This window comes from Pipistrellus kuhlii, unplaced genomic scaffold, assembly GCF_014108245.1.
Source record: "Pipistrellus kuhlii isolate mPipKuh1 unplaced genomic scaffold, mPipKuh1.p scaffold_m20_p_24, whole genome shotgun sequence".
Classification (NCBI taxonomy): domain Eukaryota; kingdom Metazoa; phylum Chordata; class Mammalia; order Chiroptera; family Vespertilionidae; genus Pipistrellus; species Pipistrellus kuhlii.
The window spans coordinates 11686497-11708577 of NW_023425523.1; the positions used below are offsets into that span (position 1 = coordinate 11686497).

Here is a 22081-nt window from a genome sequence, read left to right on the forward strand (position 1 = left end):
TATATTAATATCAACTTCATAAAGTTGTTATGAGTATTAGATTAATAAATATACATAAAGATGCTTAGAATAGTACTTGGCACATATTCTATGTAAGTTTTATATATTATTTGAAATAAGGAAATTAGAGAGGATGGCAGAGAGGGTCCCAATATGTGGACATGGCTAATGGAAATACGAAGGCAGGACCAAGATAAATAATGAAATGCAGCAAAAGAATAGGTTGTGGTATAGAGTCAGCAAACCACAGCTCTTTTTTTGTTTTGTTTTAATTCTCACTCAAGGGTATTTTTCCATTGATTTGTTTTTAGAGAGAGTGGAAGAGAGGGGAAAGACAGAAACATCAGTGTGAGAGAAGCACATCTATAGGTTGCCTCCTGCACATGCCCTTGACTGGAATTGAACCCAGGGCCCTTTGGTCCACAGGCCAATCAATGCTCTATCCACTGAGCCAAACTAGCTAGGGCCCACAACTTTTTTAAAAATTTATTTTTAATTTTTTTTTTTTAATTTCAGAGAGGAAGGGAGAGGAAGAGAGAGAGAAACATCAATGATGAGAATCATTGATCAACTGCCTCCTGCACGCCCCCTACTGAGGATCAAGCCTGCAGCTTGGGCATGTGCCCTGACCAAGAATTGAACCGTGACCTCCTGGTTCACAGATTGATGCTCAAACAGTAAGACACACTGGCCAGGCTCCACAACTCTTTATTTGTAAATAAGCCTTTATTGGAACAGCGTCATGCCAACTCGTTTATATATCTGTAGTTGCTTTCATGCTATAATGGCAGAGTTGACTAGTTGCAACAGATTGTATTGCCCACAAAGTTGAAAATATCTACTATATGGTCCTTTACTGAGATAGTATACTGATCCCTGATGTAGAGAATTTCTGTATTTGAATTACCCGCAGAAAATTTTGACTTCAAGTTCAAGGACTGTTACAGGTTTTGGAAATACCATACATATTTGACTTCTTTACGCTTTCTTGTTAGGAGCATTGTTCAGTTTCCTGTGTCTGGTTGTATCCAGAACCTATAATCTGGCTGTTAATGGATAAAGAGGTCTTTGATAGTGCAGCTAATTGCTTTTAATTTATCTGTTCTTTGAAATAGGTGTGGCAGTAGCTCTGTGGACCCAGTTTCCATGAATAGACTGAGCTTTGTGAGGAACAGATGCAGGTGAGATTCTAAGCAGTTAAAACCAAGAGATGGCCAGGTACCTGTGGAGTCATCACTTCTTCAACTATCTTACTGTAGTACTTCCTTCAGCAGCCCTCATCCTGACCCCTCACTTTCTGGCAGTGTTTTCCTAAAATTTTAAAGCTTTTGATTATTGTGTTTAAGGAAGTTGCTCTGCCACTTTACTTTTTTCTGCTATAGTACCTTTAAGTTGCTTGACTTTGGCAAGGGTCATCAGCAATAGGATGGTCACTTTTGGGAGGGAAAGATCCAAATACAGTTATCCTGTTTTCTAAACATTAAGAGTCTAAAATTAAAGGTTCTAAGTCAGTGTTATCTTTTCACTGTTACTGGGTAGAGTTTTCTCCTCACATCTGTAATTCTTCCAGGAATGGACTTGGCTCTGTAAAGGATGGGGAACCTCACTTCGTGGTGGTCCACTGCACAGGCTACATCAAGGCCTGGCCCCCAGCAGGTAGGAAAGTTGGATAGTGGCTTCTCTCTTCATGCATCCGGTTCCTCAGAGTCCAAGAAAGTTAGCTAATATTTACCATATCCCTCGTGTATGAAATGTACTTTGGTATAAATTAAGGAAATGGGGGGGTGGGGAAGATAGACTCTTTTTCTTCCCCCATTAAGGATTTATATTCCAATGAGATGATTACACAGACTTGAAAATAACTCAGTGTTGGCTGTCTCACAGAATGTAGTTTTTAAATATGCAAATTCATAATAATGTATACTGAATACCTACGTTCTAAGTATTTGTGTTTAAAAATAAGTTGGCCTTGAATATAGTTAATTTGGGAAAATTTCCTAAATTAGGAGCAAGAATTTTTCCTGGCTTGGTGGCTCAGTTAGTTGGAACATCATTTCATAAATGAAAAAAATTTGATTTTTGAGAGGGCACATAACTGGGTTGCAGATTTGATCCCCAGTCAGGGCATATACAGGAGGCAGCTGATTGGTGTTTCTCTCTCTCTCTCTTCTTCTCTCTCTCTCTCTCTCTCTCTTTCTCAAGTCAATAAAAACATATCTTTGGGTCAGGTAATGAATGAATGAAGTAGGAGCAAGATTTTAAGGGAGAAGGGAAATGGCTTGATTGTATTGACTTATAAAAGGAGTATTATTTGTTAAGGCTTTAAATCAGGATATGAGCAGATTAGCTTAACTTGATGTCAAACAGGGAATGTGAGAAAGGTGGTTGGGATATAGAGACTATCCAGTCTTTTAAACTAGCTTTTCAGAATTTCCAAATTTTAGCAACTTTATTACTTCATGCTGGATGAGTATAATTTGGAAGTGGTGTTGTAGAAAGACAGAAACTAAGAGAAAAGAAGCAAGATGGTATATTTTGGTAAGAGATCAAACTTTAGATGTGGAAAAACCTGGGTTTGACTCTGGCATTTACTAGCAGTATAAATTGTTTGACCTTTGTATATAAAAAATAAACCCTCAGATTTCTCATCTGTATTTCAGAGATAATATATCTAATATAGAGTTATTGTGCCAGTTAGATTTAATGTAAGAATAGTACCCAGCCCAGTGCCTGGGCACCCAATAAACGGCATTTAAATGTAATTAATTTTATTATTATTTTTTTAATTTTTTATTTATTTATTTTAATATATTTTATTGATTTTTTTTTGCCCTCCTCCCTCCCTCCCACACATCCCCTCCCTCCCCAGAGTTTTGTGTCCATTGGTTGTACTTATATGAATGTATAAAAGTCCTTCAGTTGATCTATTATCTCCCCCAGATCTTCCTCCCCTCCCCGCTGTAATTTGACAGTCTAAATGTAATTAATTTTAAATAGTAATGACATTTGAACTTTTGAACTAAATATATGGTATTTTGTACTTCTATATAGCTCTCAAAGCAATTCTACTTTTCTTGGTAAAAAGAAGATAACTATGCAAAGAGTAAAGAGAAAATGCAACCTCTTTTCTTTCCACATAAAATAAGGAAACAATGGCTTCTCTGGTCATAGAAAGACAAAATACCACATGATCTCACTTAGATATGGAATCTAATGAACAAAATAAACTGACTAACAAAGTATAGAAACAGAAACATAGGCATGGATATGGAACAGATTGACAGCTGTCAGAGGGTAGGGGGGACTGGATGAAAGAAGGTGAAGTGATTAGCCAAAAAACATAGACACGTACAACACACGGACATAGGTAACAGTGGTGGTAGCCAGAGGGTAAGGAGGGTTGGGGCTAGATGGAGGTGGGAAAATGAGGGCAGAAAGAGACTGCAAGGGCAGAGACTGATGATGCACTGTGCAGATGATTAAGTTGTACACTTGAAACCTATATGGTTTTGTGAACCAATGCCACTCCAATAACCTCAATTAAAAAAAAAAAAAAGCATTGGCTTCTCTCTTCTCCAAAGGACATAAATAACTATTGATGTTTGGTTTAATTTCATTTTTGGATGTTAGCTTACTTTAAAGTTTATAGGTTGGGCAAGACATCTGTTTTCTGTTTATGATATGGTCACAAATGAATGGCTATCTTTATATGTGTTTGATTTGGCCAGCATAATTTTTTAGAATATTTTGGTTGGACCTGTATTCTGCAGTTTATTACAATTAATATGGGTAAAATATATGAATTTATACCTATATACATACATATATATACATACTAGTGGCCCAGTGCACAGATTCATGCACATTAAAAGGAAATTAATTAGAAGAAAGATTTGTGCAGTAATTACATTACTGCAGAATTTACATGTCAAAATAGTATATATAATATAGTACTATAATATAGTACTATAAAATTAAAACACGTGTGTGATTGGTGCCATTGAGAGCTTTGTATGTATTGCGCAACATTTATTTTTAAATTACCAGTGTGTGTCATATGTACCAGCCAATCAGTTGGATGGTCGGATGTGTGTACAGTCGGTCACTTAGCCTTTTATATATATATGGATATACATATATACATATACATACACACATGTACACACACACACACACACATACACACATATACTTAAAACAGTACCTGGCATGTATGGTAAATTCTACATAATTATTTACCTTTATTCTTTTTTTAAAATCCCCATGTGAGGATATGTTATTTTTTAAAGTTGATTTCAGAGCAAGAGAAAAGGAGGGAGGGAGGGAGGGAGGGAGAGAAACCTTTTGGTGTATAAGACGATGCTCCAACCAACTGAACCACCTGGCCAGAGTCCTTTATTGTTTTTTTATTTTTTTGTTTTTTTATTTTTTTATTTTTTATACCAAGCACCTTTTAAAAAATATATTTTTGAATTAAGCACATTTTTCCTTTGCAGTTTTTAAATTTTTAAAAAATTATAGTTGACATAAAATATTATGTTAGTTTCAGTTGTACAACCCAAAGATGTGATGCTTTATATACCTTATGAAGTGGTCACTGTGATAGGTCTAGTAACCATTTGTCACTGTACAAAGTTACTATGATATTATTGACTATATTCCCTGTGCTGTATATCTCTGTGACATTTACTTTATAACTTGGAATTTGTATCTCTTTTAAAAAAATTATTATTTTTTAAATGTTTTTATTATTTTATATATAGAGAAGGCTAGATAAATAGATTGAAGCATTTATGAGAGAGGAACATCAATTGACTGCCTCCTCCATTCTCCCTACTAGGGATCAAGCCAGAAACCCAGGCATGTGTCATGACTGGGAATCATCTGGTATCTTCTTGGATAATCAGTTGACACTCAACAGCTGAGCCACACCAGCTGGGTGGAATTTGTACCTCTTAGTCTCCTTCACCTTTTCTGCTTATCCCTGCATCCCAGCCATCAGTTTCTTTTCTGTATTTATGAGTACCTTTATCTTATCTTTTGACACTCTATTGTTTTACACCTAGCTTCTTCAGACCTACATGTATTTTAAATCTTTACTTATCTCACTTTTAAGGCAGTTGAGTTTGAGATTCCTATTAAATCTTTTAACTTCACCTTCCTAAAGGTGTCTCCCTCCCAGATGATGACCCAGAGGCTGGCCAGGGAAGCAAGTTTTGCCTAGTGGCCATTGGCAGACTGCAGGCAAGTATGAATTTTCCATATCTATATCATCCCTTTTCAATGAGAAGAAATCTCCTTCAGGACTTGTTCGTGTTATTTTTCTTTTACTCTCTGATACAAATAAACAGTTCTATAAAAACCCACATATTTGAAGGAATATGATATTCATAGTTAACATTGCTTCTCTTGGATTTAACAGAAACTGAAGAGGATGAGAGAAGGAGGGAGGGTTTTTCCCTTTATTTTTCATATATTCAACTTTACAATGTTGAATTTTCTATTTTCAAATAATTTTTTTGCCTGTATACAAAAAAGAGGGAGATTTAAATATTTTTTATTATTACGTGTCTAACGAAAGAAGTGAAATTATTTTGACTCCTCATAAAAATAGATAAGTTTCTTGTTTACTTGGGACTATAATTTTTCAGTCTGAATAATGAATACAGGCTAGCTAAATGAAGGTAAGAGGATTTGGGGTTGAGTGAATTTTTTATTTTATTTTATTATTTATTTATTTTTTGCTCAGGGTCACTTTAAAAAAATTTTTTTTTTATTTTTATTGGTTTTTTACAGAGAGGAAGAGAGAGGGATAGAGAGTTAGAAACATCGATGCAAGAGAAACATTGATCAGCTGCCTCTTGCACACCCCCTACTGGGGCTGTGCCCGCAACCAAGGTACATGCCCTTGACCATAATCGAACCTGGGACCTTTCAGTCCGCAGTGCGATGCTCTATCCACTGAGCCAAACCGGTTTCGGCAGGTTGACTGAATTTTTCTTTTTTACGAAGTTGTTAAAGAGTATATATATTTGGGAATTGGGCTAATGTACTCTTTGATTGTGATTATCATTTTTTTCTTCCTTGATGATGTGTGAAAGTTTTGAATTCCTAAAACTGGGTGCCTCATGTCTATGTAAATGACTATGAGGTAGTAGGAAATACATCTGCAGAGAAATAGTGCTATTTTATCTCATTTTGTCTCTTTACTTTCAGGTAACTAGTTCTCCCAACTGTACAGACATGAGTAATGTTTGTCAGCCAACAGAGTTTATCTCTCGACACAACATTGAAGGAATCTTCACTTTTGTGGATCACCGCTGTGTGGCTACTGTTGGCTACCAGCCACAGGTGAGGAGCTGGAGCTATTGCACACTGATATGTTAGCCTCTTGTTTTCCCTTGGCTTTGTTGAGATTATTCAGTAATGTAATTCCAGAGGCAGCCAAACATATCAGCCCCTAGCTCAGAGCTAAATTTATTCTCAGCTTCTTATAAAAGCTATCATTTGGTCTAGAGAAATATGGCTTCTGAAGCCAGGTGGGAGCAGCAGGTCCCAATATATACATTTTTGTTAATAATGTTAATGCAGATATTGGTGCAAAAGTACTAATTTTAATTAGTTATGCTATGGAGACCTTTTGGTAATTCATCTAATCGCCTAGATGAATAGTAACCCACAAGTTATTATGGTTTTATTTATTATTTAGACTTATTCAGAATACCAGGTAACTATATCTCAGTTGAGAAATAAGTCATAATACAAACATTCAAAACTATAGTGGCTAGGAAGCAGTTCTGGCTATGGCTGAGTGAAGAGGTTGATGAAAAAGTGGTCTTAAAAAAGAACAAAGTCAAAGGATTTACACTACCTGATTTAACAACTACTATAAAGCCATTGTTATCAAGACAGTGTGGTATTAGTATAAGGATAGGCACATAAATCAGTAGACCAAAGTAGAATCTATTCTCACATGGTCAACTAATTTTCAACAAAGATGCTGAAAGAATTCAATGGGGAAAAGAAATCTTTAAACAAATGGTGATGGATCAATTGGGATATCCATATGCAAAAAGCACACACACACAATAGAACAACAAAGAAAAAAACACACAAAAAAAAGCACACATAAAACAAACTATTATAAAATTTTTAGAAGAAAGTAGAAAATCTTTGGATCTTGAGTTAAACATGATTCTTATATGACACTAAAAGCATGATTTACAAAATAAATTGATAAATTTTCCCTCATCAAATTTAAAATTTGCCCTCTTCAAAGGACATAATTAAGAAATTGAAGGCCCTGGTTGGGTAGCTCAGTTGGTTGTAGCTTTGTCCTGATATGCCAAGGTTGCAGGTTTGATCCCTGGTCAGGGCACAAATAGGAATCAACCAACGAATGCATAAATAAATGGAACAACAAATCAATGTCTGTCTGTTTATCTCTGTCTCTCTCTCTGTTTCTCTCTGTCTCTGTTTTCCTCTCTCTCCCACCCCTCCTCTCTTCCTCTAAAACCAATAAAAAGAGAAAACAAAAAGACTAACCAAAAACAGAGAAAATTTGCAAATTATATGTCTGAAAAAGGATTTATATCCAGACTAGATAAAGAAATCTTATAATTCATTAAGACAGCCATTAATTTGAATGGACATTTCATTAAAGAAGAAATATAAATGCCACATAAAATGATATTCATCATCATTAGTCTTTAGTTAAGTGCAAATTAATATCACAGTGATTGCCGAAACGGGTTTGGCTCAGTGGTAGAGCATCAGTCTGCGGACTGAAAGGTCCCAGGTTCGATTCCAGTCAAGGGCATGTACATTGGTTGCGGGCACATCCCCAATAGGGGATGTGCAGGAGACAGCTGGTTGATGTTTCTCTCTCATCGATGTTTCTAGCTGTCTATCCCTCTCCTTTCCTCTCTGTAAAAAATCAATAAAATATGTTTTAAAAAATATATATATAAATAAAATAAAATCACAGTGGTACTACTGCATGCCCACCAGAATAACTATAATTAGGAAGTGTTCTCCGTGTAATCTCATTTAAGAAATTTAATTAAAAATATATTTTTTAAAGTATTGGCAAGAATGTGGAGAAATTGGAACCATCATACATGTTTGCAGACATGTAAAATGGGATAGCCACTTTGGAAAAACATTTGGCAATTTCTTAAAAAGTAAACATATGCTTATTTCATAACCCAGTAATTCCACTTCTAGAATTTACCCAAGTGAAATGAAAATATTGTTTCACACATATTTATACACAGCTATTCATAGCTCTATTTATAATAGCCAAAAAGTGAAACAATTTAAATATCCATTAACTACTGAATGGATTCTCAAACTGTGGTATATCCATGTTAGAATGCTGCTGAGGAATAAGAAGGAATATATTATTACAGTAACATAGATGAACTTCAAAACTATGTTCAATGAAAGAAGCCAGACAAAAGATTACCTATATTGTATGATTTCATTTATATGAAATTTCTAGAAAAGGCAAAACTAAAAAAGCAGAAAGCAGATTAATGGTTGGCTAGGAAATTATATACTAAGAATGAGTGAATTATATATATAAATTATAACCTCAAATCTATAAAAAATGTAGTTATAATAAACATACAATGCTCTGAAAGGAAAATGCTCCAAAAACCAGTTTAGCAGATTCCATCTGTTATTTTTTCTTTTCTCCCTTTCACACTTATCAATCATCCTAGGATAAAGACAGGAGAAATAAAATCCAACCCCCCGGTAATGGGCCAGGAATGTTAGATGCTCATGAAAGTGTTGATCTTACTCTTCTTTTTTCCTTTTAGGAACTTTTAGGAAAGAATATTGTAGAATTCTGTCATCCTGAAGACCAGCAGCTTCTAAGAGACAGCTTCCAACAGGTAACTTTTTTTCCTGGTTTGGATCTGAGTAAAAGTTTTATCTAATGTCTTTTATCACATTCATTCCACAAATATTTATTGACTACTGATTGAGTATTGCGATAGGCACTACAGTTTTATATTCTATAGTACTTAACCTGTATTTTTAAGGAACAGAAAAAGACCAATCTTTGAAACTGTGAATAAATGTCCAAAATATTTTAGTTTGGCTTTGGCTACTGATTATCTTAAATTTAACTAGCTGCATCCAAGGGACTCTTTAAAGTATGTAAAATGGCCCTAACCGGTTTGGCTCAGTGGATAGAGCGTTGGCCTTCAGACTGAGGGGTCCCAGGTTCGATTCTGGTCAAGGGCATTTACCTTGGTTGCGGGCATATCCCCAGTAGAGGGTGGGCAGGAGGCAGCTGATTGATGTTTCTAACTCTCTATCCCTCTCCTTTCCTCGCTGTAAAAAAATCAATAAAATCTTTTTCAAAGTATGTAAAATATTCTGTGCCTTACTGCACTGTGGATAGTATTAGAAAAATGCACTTTATATATTATAGTTCTTAAATAATTAACTCTTAATTGTAAGTGGACTCTTTAATTGTAATTTTCAGGCCCTATATCTTGAAAATATCTGGTGAATTAGGTAGTAGTTCTTACTTTATACCAGACTAGTTAATTTTTCTCTTTATGCTTCAGTAGTGTCCTTATTGGCACAATAGGTATAATAATAGTACTTAAATTCAGAGGGTTGTTGGGAAGATTAAATAAGATAATGCAGTAAAGCACATAACCCAACTTCTGGAGGAAATCAGAAATTGGCAGTAAAAAGTCTGCCTCCCGAGTACTCAGCATTACCAGTTCCATCCACTCGGCTGCAGCTCACAGAAGGATCACATTCCTTTTATGTCTAGTCTCAAAACCTAGTCTGACTTGTGTGGAAATTATTTATAGCTAAAGATACGAACCTTCAGTAGTTTGAGAACATATTGTACAGTATATTTTAAATGCATGAAATTTATTATTCTGATGTTTTTAGCCGCAAAGTATCATTTTATCATTTTTGGAAAATGTTTATTTCAAAATAGCTTTAATGGCACAGATAGACACTACATAATCTCAAGGTTATTATTCTAACATCAGTTGTTGCTATGATTTTAGAGTATGTAAGTAAAGGTGCTTTTTAATGGGCACTCAACAGCTGCTTACTTAGTTACTGCTTTCCAGATTTTGATGTTTCTTAAATCTAGATGGATGTATTCTTTTTCCAGTGCATTAATTTAGTTATTATTTCCAATAAAGCTTCCTTTTCTTTATTTTCCTCATTTTGATTATTTCAGTGCTTTGTTTTACAGTTGATTTGTAAAAGTTTTAGACATATATTTAAAATGAGCTATTTTATTATTGCTAAGTTAAGTATGTCCCATTTTCTGCTATACTTATTTTTCAGTCAGTTTGTAAGATCAGCAGGAACTGTCGCATTCATCAGCCAAAACATAAATGTTAAGTGTAGATATTTTGAAGTGCTGGGCTTATACGTCATTGGAATAGATATGTACCCCAATAAGCAGGTTTGCAAAACCAGTACTTAGTTTGTGTACAAACGTAATTATGTTCATTTTATATGTATTAGACAGTGAATACATTTAAGTTTTAAAAGCTACTTACTATTATTTAAATGCAAATATTTACATTACATTTTTTTTATCATGTTAAGTGAATGATGATATTTTTAAAAGAAAAAGCACAAAACCTAATGGTTGACATATAGAAACTATAAGATAAATATTACTGCTAAAATTACTTTTTTATTGTTAGAGAATGAGAATCAAAAGATTATTTCCTTTTAGACTAGAAGCTAAAATAATCTAAAATTAGTTTCTTTTGCAAAACTAAAGCAAAATAAGAACTAAAGCCAATTTTGTTTAATTTATAGCAACCTTCATAGGTGCTGTGAGAACAGAAATGCTTAGGTTTTGGGGGAAAGCGAGGATTCAGGAGCAATGCATAAGCTATATTCAGTGTTATTAAATTTCTAGTTTATGCTTGTAAAGCTAGATTAGCATTATCTTTAAGGGACTTTCCAAGGGAAGTATGGAAATATAGTCTGTTTTTCCTGGAAAGAATTGTTACTCCTTTCTTACTTTGACTAGAGAGGTCAGATAGTTCTGGGATTCTGGGAAGAAATATGATAAATATATCTCCTAATTATTTAGTCACTTAGTTTTTACTCATACTGTTTTTTTAGTAGCACTGAAAGGGACAGTGACACAGGAATATTAGGGTTATAGAGTGGGAATTTTATTTTTTAATTTTCTAAGGGTAATTTTTGTGGATTTCACTGATAGCATGAAAACTTTTTCAGGTGGTGAAATTAAAAGGCCAGGTGCTGTCTGTCATGTTCCGGTTCCGGTCTAAGAACCGAGAGTGGCTCTGGATGAGAACCAGCTCCTTTACTTTCCAGAACCCTTACTCAGATGAAATTGAGTACATCATCTGTACCAACACCAATGTGAAGTATGTACCATAAAGGTCTTTTCGAATGTTGGGATTTCTCCTGGGCCAAATCTGCTTATCTCCTTCTCTTCTACTTTTCTAGTAATCAATAGCATTAGTTTGAAATTCCTCGTCTTCCAACTTCTCACAGTTTGGGTAGTTCATCCAGGTAGAATAAGGTTTTAATAAGCTATAGATTAGAGACGAGGTTGTAAGATGTGAAAGATTAGTATTTCAATTTCGTTTGAGTCCTCTCTAGAAAGGATTTTGCTGTATACCCATTTTATTGCTCTTGTCTGACAGAATTTTTCTCTACAGCAGATATCTGAAGACTTTCTATAAAACGCCAGATAGTAAATATTTCAAAGGCTTTACAGCAGATATCTGACAACTTTCTATAAAACGCCAGATAGTAAATATTTCAAAGGCTTTGTGGGGCATACACTTGCTATTGCAACTACTGAACTCTGTTATTATAGCAAAAAATAGTCCTAGAATAAAATGAGCAAAGATACCTATCTTCAACCAAACTTCTATTTTCAAAAATGCAATGGACTGCATTTGCCCCAGAGTCTGTAGTTTGCTTTAGAACATGGCTTCATCCACTCTTTTGTTAGCTTTTGTTCTCCTTTATTCCTTGGTTTCTTTCTGTTTGAGCCTTCCTTTTTTATTAAATATACACACAAAATTTTTTTTATTGAGATGGATTTCAGATACTATACAGTTTACCTACTTAAAGTGTACTTTTTTTTTTAAGTGTACATATTTTTAAAGTATGTCACAGGATTGTTGAACTGTTACCACAATCTAATGTCATCTATTCTAAAAGAAATCCTCGAAGTCCTATGCAAATAAATTTACCTATTCTAGCAAGACAGTTCATATAAATGGAATCATACAATATATAGTTCCTTTGTGACTAGCCTCTTTCACTTACTACAATATAATGTTTTAAAGTCATCCATGTTATAGCATATATCAGTACTTCATTTCTTTTTATTGCCAAATAGTCTTTTGTATGGATATCCCAATTTTGTTTATTCATTCATTGGTTGATGGACATTGAGTTATTTCCACTTTCTGGCTATTAAGAATACTGGTATGAACATTTGTGTACTAGTTTTTGTGTGAGTATGTTTTTATTCTCATGGACATATACCTAGGAGTGGAATGGCTGGGTCATATGGTAACTCTGTGTTAAATCTTTGGAGAAACTGTCCAGCTGTTTTCGAGAACTGCTCTTCCATTTTATGCTCCTGTCAGCAATGTATGAGGATTACAGTTTTTCCACATTCTTGCTGTTCTTTTATTTTATTATTATACCTATCCTAGCAGGTGTAAAGTTACTTCTTTTTCATTTAATCTCTCTGTGTAAAATTGGCTTTGAATCCACCTCTTGAAGATCTGATTTTATAAATAACTAGTGCCCCGATGCAAGAAATTCATGAACATTAAAAAGGGATTAATTAGAGGAAATAATTTAATATTGCTATTTGCCCTTTCTCTATAATTGAAGTGTCAGAGATGGAAGAAAATTAGTAAAATTTATATGAAAACCTTCCTCCTGACAGACCAAGAGTCAAGTCCTTTGCCCACCCACGTGCACCTCAAAATCGCATGAGACTCAGATCCAGCCTTGGGGAAACCCCCCCCCCCCCCAATTGGGCTAGATCCAGACCGGGCCAGTCCCACCCTTGTTAAGCCCTGCCGGGCAAGGGGCATAGCCTGAAGTCCCCCAGCCCAGACCGGGGTGGGGGGATATGGCCTGAGGTCCCCTGTCAAGCCCTGCTGGGTCGGGGCATGGCCTCAGGCCCCTTGGCCCTGTGCTGGGTCGGTGGGACGTGATCAATTAGCATACTCCCTCTTTATTAGATTATTAGATAGGATTAGCAGTATGACTAGCATCTGGTGAGACATTGAGTCTGTATTCTCCAATTCAATTGTTAGGGCTTGTAAAGTTTAATTCTCTGTTAAATTAACTTAGTATAATGGATTGAATTAGAAAATTTTATTAACTTAGAACTCGGGTACACATGGTCATGGTCATTGTAGATTTTTGTTTACTTTGTTTTCACATCTTTATATAACAGAATAACTATTGTTTTGTGTTCTCATTTTGTTTAAAATTTGAAATCTTTTTAGGAACTTTTTTCTGGAAATAATGGCTTCCCCCATTTTTACATAGAGTTTTCCCCACCACAATTAATTTTAATGAATTATTAATGTTTTAAAAGAAATACTCTTTATAGAAAATTGGAAAGTATTGAAAACTATGTGAAAGTAAAAAAATTTCCCTATCCAGAAATAGTCCTTTAAAAAAAAAAAAAAAAGATGTATTTTTATTTGATATTTGCCCTGACCAGGAATCGAACTGTGATCTACTTACTGGTTTATAGGTTGACGCTCAACCACTGAGCAACATCGGCCGGGTCAGAAATAATCCTTTCTATGTTTCAATATATATATACTTTCAGTTTTTCACGTAGGCTTTTTAAAAACACTGTATGTATATACGCACATATCCACACAACTAGGTACTAAATATTACTTAGGAAGAGTTAGAACCCAAACAAGGAGAACCCATGTGCCATAGGACATAGTTTCTCTTTGTGTCATGTTGTCCATAGTTGTGAATTATTTGTTGAATCTGAGGTCATAGGTTGCCTTTAGGATTGGACTTGAAAGAGAATTTATTAGGATCACCCCACCTACAAATGAATATATAGAGCTTTATGCACAAGCAGTGTTAGATATATTTTTTCTCAGTTTTACCTTCTCTCTATTTCCCCAGGAATTCCAGCCAGGAACCACGGCCTACACTGTCCAACACAATTCAGAGGCCACAGCTAGGTCCCACAGTTAATTTATCCCTGGAGATGGGCTCAGGGCAGCTGGCACCCAGGTGAGAAATGGTGGGAGAATCATTTATTGAGCAATGACTAGTCCAGGGCCATCTGCAATCCCATTATTTTTTTATTTTGTTAAGCCTTTTCCCCAGATTCTTTAAAAAAAATTTCCCCCCTATTTCTCTCCTCACTGGCTTTACCATTAGGCAGCAGCAACAACAAACAGAACTGGACGTAGTACCAGGAAGAGATGGACTGGCCAGCTACAATCATTCCCAGGTTAGTGTGTCTCCTTTGAAGAAGGACCGTGAGCATTTTTTAAAAAATATTCTTTATTTATTTTTTTTTTATACAGAGAGGAAGGGAGAGAGAGAGTCATTGATCAGCTGCTTCTTGCACACCCTCTACTGGGGATATGCCCGCAACCAAGGTTCATGCCCTTGACCAGAATCGAACCCGGGACCCTTCAGTCCCCAAGCCGACGCTCTATCCATTGAGCCAAACCAGTCCCGGCCCATGAGCATTTTTTAAAAGAAATGTCTCTCAGTGCCAGTTAGAGTGTAAATGTATCTATGTGAATTTTAGGGTTATTGAATTGTCATGTTAGACCTTTCGTGGTTATTTTTATCATTGTATTCCACAGGTTTCTGTTCAGCCTGTGACAGCCACAGGGCCAGAACACAGCAAGCCCCTTGAGAAGTCAGATGGTCTGTTTGCCCAGGATAGAGATCCAAGATTTTCAGAAATCTATTCCAACATCAATGCAGGTATGTTTCTTACTCATTCTCCTTTTAAATTCTCATTTTGATCACTTACTGATGGGCCTGTTGCTGCCCAATCAGTAGTCTTCCAACATATCCCCTCTTAGTCACAATACCTCATGGGTAAATAGGAACTTGCTGAACTGTTAGAGTGCAGCCCCTTGACTGGCCCTCCCCCACTCCTTTTGGTCCGCAGATCAGAGTAAAGGCATCTCTTCCAGCACTGGCCCTGCCACCCAGCTATTCTCCCAGGGCAGCACATTCCCTCCCCCCCGGCCAGCAGAGAATTTCAGGTGAGCCCCATACGTGTGTATTGCTTTAAGGGCAACTGAGGGATTCATTTGCTGAGTCCAGGTTTTATTCTTCCCTAGCTTTCTCTGGTTATTTCAGACAAGGCAGGGAACTTATAGGGCCTAGGATGAGGCAAGCTGCTTTTCTTCCTCCTATGTCTTTGCACTTTGCCTGTTGCCATGTTCTAGGTTCCATCTCTGTGTGTTCTGATCAGCGTGTGGCTGTCAGTCTTTCTGATCTTTTCCACATTTTTTATCAAGTTTTCCTTAACCTCAAGGAAGTCAAGGGAATCTGAGAATAGCACTAGATTGTCCTGTGATTCCTAGATTCTGTGATAAACGCATCCTTTTAATCCTTTACCTTAACTATTTGTTCACGCCTAGAAATAGTGGTCTGGCACCTCCTGTAACCATCGTTCAGCCATCAGCTTCTGCAGGACAAATGTTGGCCCAGATTTCCCGCCACTCCAACCCCACCCAGGGAGCAGCCCCAACGTGGACCCCTAATACCCGCCCAGGCTTCTCTGCCCAGGTAAAGTTTCTCACCTGCCCCCTGGATATTGTTTTTTGTTTGTTTGTTTGTTTGGGCTGTTTTTCCATATGTAAAATTATTGTTTATCTTGGGCTCCTTTTCCTCAATCCCCACCACCTACCGGATTCCAATTTTTATCTTCATTGGGATCAATTAGATAATTAAAAACCATGGATAATATAAAACTCAGAGTCTGTGGTGTTTACATACGCACTTTAAGTCAGAATTAAGTCAGAATTGCTGCCCTAACTGGTTTGGCTCAGTGAATAGAGCGTTGGCCTGTGGACTGAAGGGTCCCAGGTTCGATTCCGGTCAAGAGCATGTACCTTGGTTGCGGGCATATCCCCAGAAGGGGGTGTGCAAGAGGCAGCTGATCGATGACTCTCTCTCATCGATGTTTCTAATTCTATCTCTCTCCCTTCCTCTCTGTACAAAATCAATAAAATATATTTTAAAAAAATAAATAAATAAAAATTAAAAAAAGTGTTGAAAAGTTTCTATATACTTTATATGTATATCCTATATAATAAGAGCCTAATATGCTAAGTTTCTGACTGTTCAACTGTTCGGCCAGTCGTTATAATGTGCACTAACTGGTAGGTTAGCTTGCTGCTGGGGTCTGGCAGATCAGGACTGGGTGAGATGCTGGACACACCCTGGCAGGTCAGCCTCCCGCAATCCCTCCCTGCCAGGCTGGCCCTCATCGGCCCCAATTGGAATTGGGCAAGATGACCCCATTCAGCCCCAATTGGGATTGGGCAAGATGGACCAGACATGCCCTGGAGACCTCCCGTGAGCCCTCCCGGCTAGTTGGCCCTTATCAGCCCCAATCGGGACAGGGTGAGATGGTCCCTATCAGCCTGAATTGGGACTCGGCAGTGAAATAGGCCAGACACTCCCTGGAGCCCTCCTGCAGTCCCTCTCCACCCCGATCGTGCACTGGTGGGGTCTCTCAGTCTGGCCTGCACTCTCTCGCAATCCAGACCCCTTGGGGGATGTCGGAGAGCCTGTTTTGGCCCGATCCCCATAGACCAGGTCGAGGGACCCCGAATCCATGCATCGGGCCTCTAGTATAATTTGTTAAGCTAAAGCTAATATCCTATGTTCATAGCAGCACAATTTACAATAGCTAAGATTTGGACAATAAAAAAAAAGTAAAGCTAATATCCATTCATAAGTTCATATATATTGTACTTATATTAGTAATATATAACATATATATAACATTCTTTATATGATATGTAATATAAATATAAATGGTAACACTTTAAATTTAAAAAGCAAAAACCAAAAGTAGGCTCCAGAATTATTATTATACAATGTTATCTCAATTGTATAAAAAATTGCATAGGAAAATAAAAACTGGAAGAAATTATCCACCATATGTCTTTGGTGGTAGAATTGTGATTAATGTTTTAAAAGTATTTTCTTCACTTTGCAAATATTCCATAGTGCATATACATTACTATTATGATGAGAAAAATGGGAGTTACTAAAAAAAAGGACATCATTAGGAACAAATGAATGTGATACAGACTGAAAAATGATGAGAAGTGTTTTTATATATATACACACACACCATAGTGTTATTAATGCCTCCATTTTTTATATAACTTTACAGTTTATAAAATGATTTTATATAAATCATTTTTATTTAGTTTTCACAACTTTAAATGTATACTTTTATTAATTTTGTAGTTCATTTCTTTTTGCACTTTTCACAGTTGCCTAAAGATAGTGTCAAGAGAGATTGGGGATTAGTTGGAAGAAGTATGCATTAGGAAATTGCTGAGTTTCAATCAGAAGAACCCAGTGATTGACAGAACGTTGACTGTCATAGGAATGGTATGTGCAATAATCTTAATGTTCTACTTATTGTTCTGTGTTCCTTTTTCTCTCTTAGCAGGTGGCCACCCAGGCTACAGGCAAGACTCGTTCTTCCCAATTTGGTGTGGGCAACTTTCAGACTCCATCTTCCTTTACTCCCATGTCCGTCCCTGGTGCTTCCACTGCATCACCTGGTGCTGCTCCTTACCCTACTCTCACCAGTCGTGGATCCAACTTTGGTGAGTTCAGTCCAGAAGATGGATAAAAGGAAAATCACAGCACTAAAGAGAAAGGATTTGGAGGTTAAGATGGCTTGCTGTGCACTGAGCTAATTATGAGTAAATTTAAGGTATTTGCTATTTAAAACCTAGCCAGATGGCCCTGGCCAGTTTGGCTCAGTAGATTGAGTGTTGGCCTGCAGACTGAAGGGTCCCAGGTTTGATTCTTGTCAAGGACACATACCTGAGTTGTTGGCTCATTACTCAGAGGGGCATGCAGGAGGCAGCCTATCAGTGATTCTGTCTCATTATTGATGTATCTCTCCCTGTTGCTTTCTCTCTGAAATAAACCCTACGTAATAAAAGGCTAATATGCAAATTGCCCAAACCACAGAACAGTGATGATGCCCACTGACCACCAGGGGGCAGACGCTCAATGAAGGAGCTGGCCCCTGGCGATCAGTGAAGCTGGTTCACAGCTACCGTCAGTCGGACATCCCCTAAGAACTCCCAGAACTATGAGAGGGTGCAGCCTGGGCTGAGGGGACATGCACACCACACATGCACATGCGCGAGCACACACACACATACCACCACACCATCACCACCACTCCCTGTGCATGAATTTTGTGCATCAGGCCTCTAGTAAATAAAATCTACCCACATGAAAAAGATCTACAACAAAAAGCCTGTAAAATATTATTAATTTAATATGCAAATTTATTCTAAAATGAGCAAAGGATTCTTTGGAATAGCTTCTTAAAGAAGAAAAATAAATTGGTTTGGGTTTTGAAATAGAAGAGGCATTGATTGACAGAAAGGCAAGAGGTTTCTAGGTAAAATTAATGACTTGCATGTAGTTATGTGTTAGATTTTCCTCTCCAATGAAATTAGTAGATTGAAGTTTATTCTTCCTCGCTAGCTCCTGAGACTGGACAGACTGCAGGACAATTCCAGACACGGACAGCAGAGGGTGTGGGAGTCTGGCCACAGTGGCAGGGCCAGCAGCCTCATCATCGTTCAAGTTCTAATGAGCAACATGTTCAACAGCCATCAGCACCGCAACCTGGCCAGCCTGAAGTCTTCCAGGTGAGAGGATGAAAAAGGCTTTAGAAAATCAGAAATTTGGAGAGAAAGGGTAATAGAGGAGAGACAGAAAAGGAAATATGCATGTATTAGGGTATGAGTAGGAGAAGACAGTGGGGAAATGTAGGGATAATTGTCATTAATAGGAAAGATTATGAATTTAATTTGATGTACAGCCTTTAACCAGACCATAGTTAGTGATGTGTAGCCCCATGCAAAGATGTCAAAGAAAGTAATCATAGCCCATTCAAGGAGAGCCACATCCCCACTTCACAAAAGCTTGAGTATAAACATACTGATTATAGTTATAAAGGTCTGTTTACCTAATCCTGAGGGGACTGCAAGGCTGAATGGAGTAATCTTAGGCAATACAAAGGAAGAGCTAGTTTAAAACATAAGTTGAAAGAAGGCAAAACAGGTTTTGGTAGAAAACAAAGAGGATAAGAATAATAATTAATCTATGGGGAAGGAGGCGGTATATGAAATGTGACAAGCAGATTTTTTCACTTTTGAAAATACTGAGTACTGGAAAAGTGGGAAATATGTGTGGAACTATTGGGGGAAGACAGAGAAGGGACTAGGACAAAAGTTCATCATCTAAAGGAGTCAGTGTTGCTGAGATTGAGGAAAGCTGAGAGAACTCAGCACAGCAGAAACTCTTTGGGGACAGGAATGGTGGTTCAGGGGAATGTTGGAAGGGAGCTTAATAAATGTAAGGGATCAAGGTGTGTGACCAAACTTACTTTTCTCTTACTAGGATATGCTGTCCATGTTGGGAGACCAGGGCAACAGCTACAACAATGAAGAATTTCCTGACCTAACTATGTTTCCCTCCTTTTCAGAATAGAACTATTGGGGTGAGGATAAAGGGGTGGGGAAGAAAAATTACCATTTGTTTTTAAAAAACAAATCTTTCTGTAAACGGAATAAAAATTCCTCTCCCCTCCCTTCCCTCACCCCTATTGTGTACCCCCTTTCACTTCCGGCCTTTCCCTTGCCCTCCTGCCTCTCTGACATAATTTATAGATGAGATGGAGTAAACACTCAAGGTTTTGTGGACCGTTTGAAAATTGAGGCTGGGTGAAGTTAAAAATGCTTTGCCTTATGTCTCCTGACCAGCAATTTGTACAGAGGTGATTTCTGCTAGGGTCAAGGGACAGATTAGAGAACTTGATGTCCACTGTTTGCCTTGTACTGTGGCTTGATTTTGGAAAGAAATTCTGAATAAGGCGGGGAGAGGAGAAATGTCCTCATATTTGAGGACCATGAAACATGGTAGGTATATATGGGGCTTTAGAAAGTGAGAATATGTTCTTTCTGCTGCCTGTGAGCAGTTTCTCTGGAAAGAAATGTGAGTGAAGAAATAGAGAGAGAGAGAGAGAGAGAGAGAGAGTGTGTGTGTGTGTGTGTGTGTGTGTGTGTGTGTGTATTTCTCCCTATTAGGGAGTTATGCAAAATTTGTCCCAGTTTTATCTTTGTCTTTCTCTGTGTTTTTCAAAGAGTCCTAAGTTAGGAGTTAAATCTTCCAGGTATTTTCTACTTAGTATTGCAGCCAAAGAGTATTTAAATAAATGTCTTTGCTGTACTTACATGTGTGCCCAGCCAGTATGCAACTCTAAGCAGATATATAACATTTTCTGCTGATAGGATTGGTCTGTCATCAGACATATTTAGTAATAAAACTGGTGCTCTCACCTTATATGGAATATGTGCAAAGATTACAGAAATAGGCTGGCAGGATAAAACTTACAGAAACCCCATATTTGGCCATAAGGATAATGCTGCATTTTTGTCAGAATGACATATATGTGTTTCATGGAAGTTATTTCTGCATGGAAACTCAACTTCTTGGATGAGTAGTCCCAGTGCAAACCCTCACTGGTGCAGTTTGAACCAAATACCAGCCTTCTTGCAAAGTAGCCTCTCACCCCGTTCTCAGAGTATCCAGTCTGGCAGGAAACTGAGCTGTAGGTCTTTTCTGACCTGTGACTCTTTGCTCCATCACAGTCTTGAGACTGGATTTTGCTTTGTAGTGCAAAATAAATCCATGTGATAGATGGGGCCTGGACTCCCATCCCAACAGGGTCACTTAGTAATTAACTACAGCCATATAAATGTGGATACAGGTTACTATTATCACTTTACCTTCCTCAGGTAACAGTTATATATATCAGCCTTTTTTTTTTTTTTTAATTGGCTCAGGCCAGTATTGTAAGTGAAAGACTGAAAAGAAGACATTTTAAATGTAGCCATAGGGGACTGAGGAGCACGGATGGCCTTGGAGAGGCTCAGAGAATGTCATTACGGAGTTTCCCTCCCTTTTGCCTCCAGTCTGGTGCCAGGTATTGGAGTGGAAAAGGAGACAGTTTATTTTTTTATTCTATGTGCACACATACAGTATACATATATATTTATATCACAATTTAAGAAACCAAAATGTTGAGTTTCCAATAAAGTCCTTGTTTTTTAATAATCGCCTGTTTTTAAATGTGATCAAGACTATAATATTGTATAATTATTATAGGGCGTTGTGGGAGGGCTGGGAAAGGGAGGGAGAAGATGCTCTGGGGGTTTTGTTTCTGCTTTTCCTTCAGGGTTTTATTTTTGGTTGTTTTTCTCTTGTTGGCCATTTCTGTACTGCTGGCATCTGTGCTGAGCCTTACAGTGGCAAAAATAATGACATGTAGCAAGTATTTTAAAACAAAATATTTTTCCTTTTGTAAACTTTGTGTGGTGTCATCTTGATTGCGGCTTTATTATTCCTTTGCAGCTCATAAACAACAGACTACCATGAATAGTTGAATCCATAGCTTTAGTTCCAAACATACATACATAAAGCACAATGTGTCTGTAGTTTCAGAAATGGGAAATCATAGGGCTCTGATCACTCAGTATTCCTTGGTTGTCCTCCTGATCCTGACTCATTCTGAGTGCAGTTAGGGACAGCTGACCATGGGTAGGGTTGGGGAATGCCAAAGTCCTGTGAGAGGGGAGAATTGGGACTGGAGACGAGTTGGGCACATCTGGATTTCTTCTTTCAGCATCTCCACCTCTTCTGGAAGAAAAGGAATTAAGGGCAGGGAAGTTTAAACTATTCAGATCTGGACCTGGTTTTCCTCTAAGTTCATGAGCAAATCTTA

At 37.3% G+C, this 22081-nt stretch overlaps 1 protein-coding gene across 9 annotated transcripts in view; it reads left to right on the plus strand.

Moving 5' to 3' along the window:
* The window catches only part of ARNT (aryl hydrocarbon receptor nuclear translocator), a 48553-nt gene extending 26888 nt beyond the window's left edge, over nucleotides 1-21665 (plus strand). For 5 of the 9 annotated variants that reach the window (XM_036453280.2, XM_036453278.2, XM_036453283.1 and 2 more), the window contains 14 exons: nucleotides 1116-1181; nucleotides 1571-1656; nucleotides 5168-5244; nucleotides 6217-6351; nucleotides 8826-8900; nucleotides 11251-11402; nucleotides 14173-14283; nucleotides 14434-14506; nucleotides 14871-14994; nucleotides 15185-15281; nucleotides 15663-15810; nucleotides 17714-17876; nucleotides 18778-18944; nucleotides 19699-21665. In XM_036453280.2, coding sequence (XP_036309173.1) covers nucleotides 1116-1181; nucleotides 1571-1656; nucleotides 5168-5244; nucleotides 6217-6351; nucleotides 8826-8900; nucleotides 11251-11402; nucleotides 14173-14283; nucleotides 14434-14506; nucleotides 14871-14994; nucleotides 15185-15281; nucleotides 15663-15810; nucleotides 17714-17876; nucleotides 18778-18944; nucleotides 19699-19788 — 1564 coding nt within the window. In that variant the 3' untranslated portion in view covers nucleotides 19789-21665. The remainder of the gene's footprint in view (nucleotides 1-1115; nucleotides 1182-1570; nucleotides 1657-5167; nucleotides 5245-6216; nucleotides 6352-8825; nucleotides 8901-11250; nucleotides 11403-14172; nucleotides 14284-14433; nucleotides 14507-14870; nucleotides 14995-15184; nucleotides 15282-15662; nucleotides 15811-17713; nucleotides 17877-18777; nucleotides 18945-19698) is intronic. The other 4 variants (XM_036453277.2, XM_036453279.2, XM_036453282.2 and 1 more) reach the window with 3 other exon arrangements.
* Nucleotides 21666-22081: the final 416 nt, after the last annotated feature.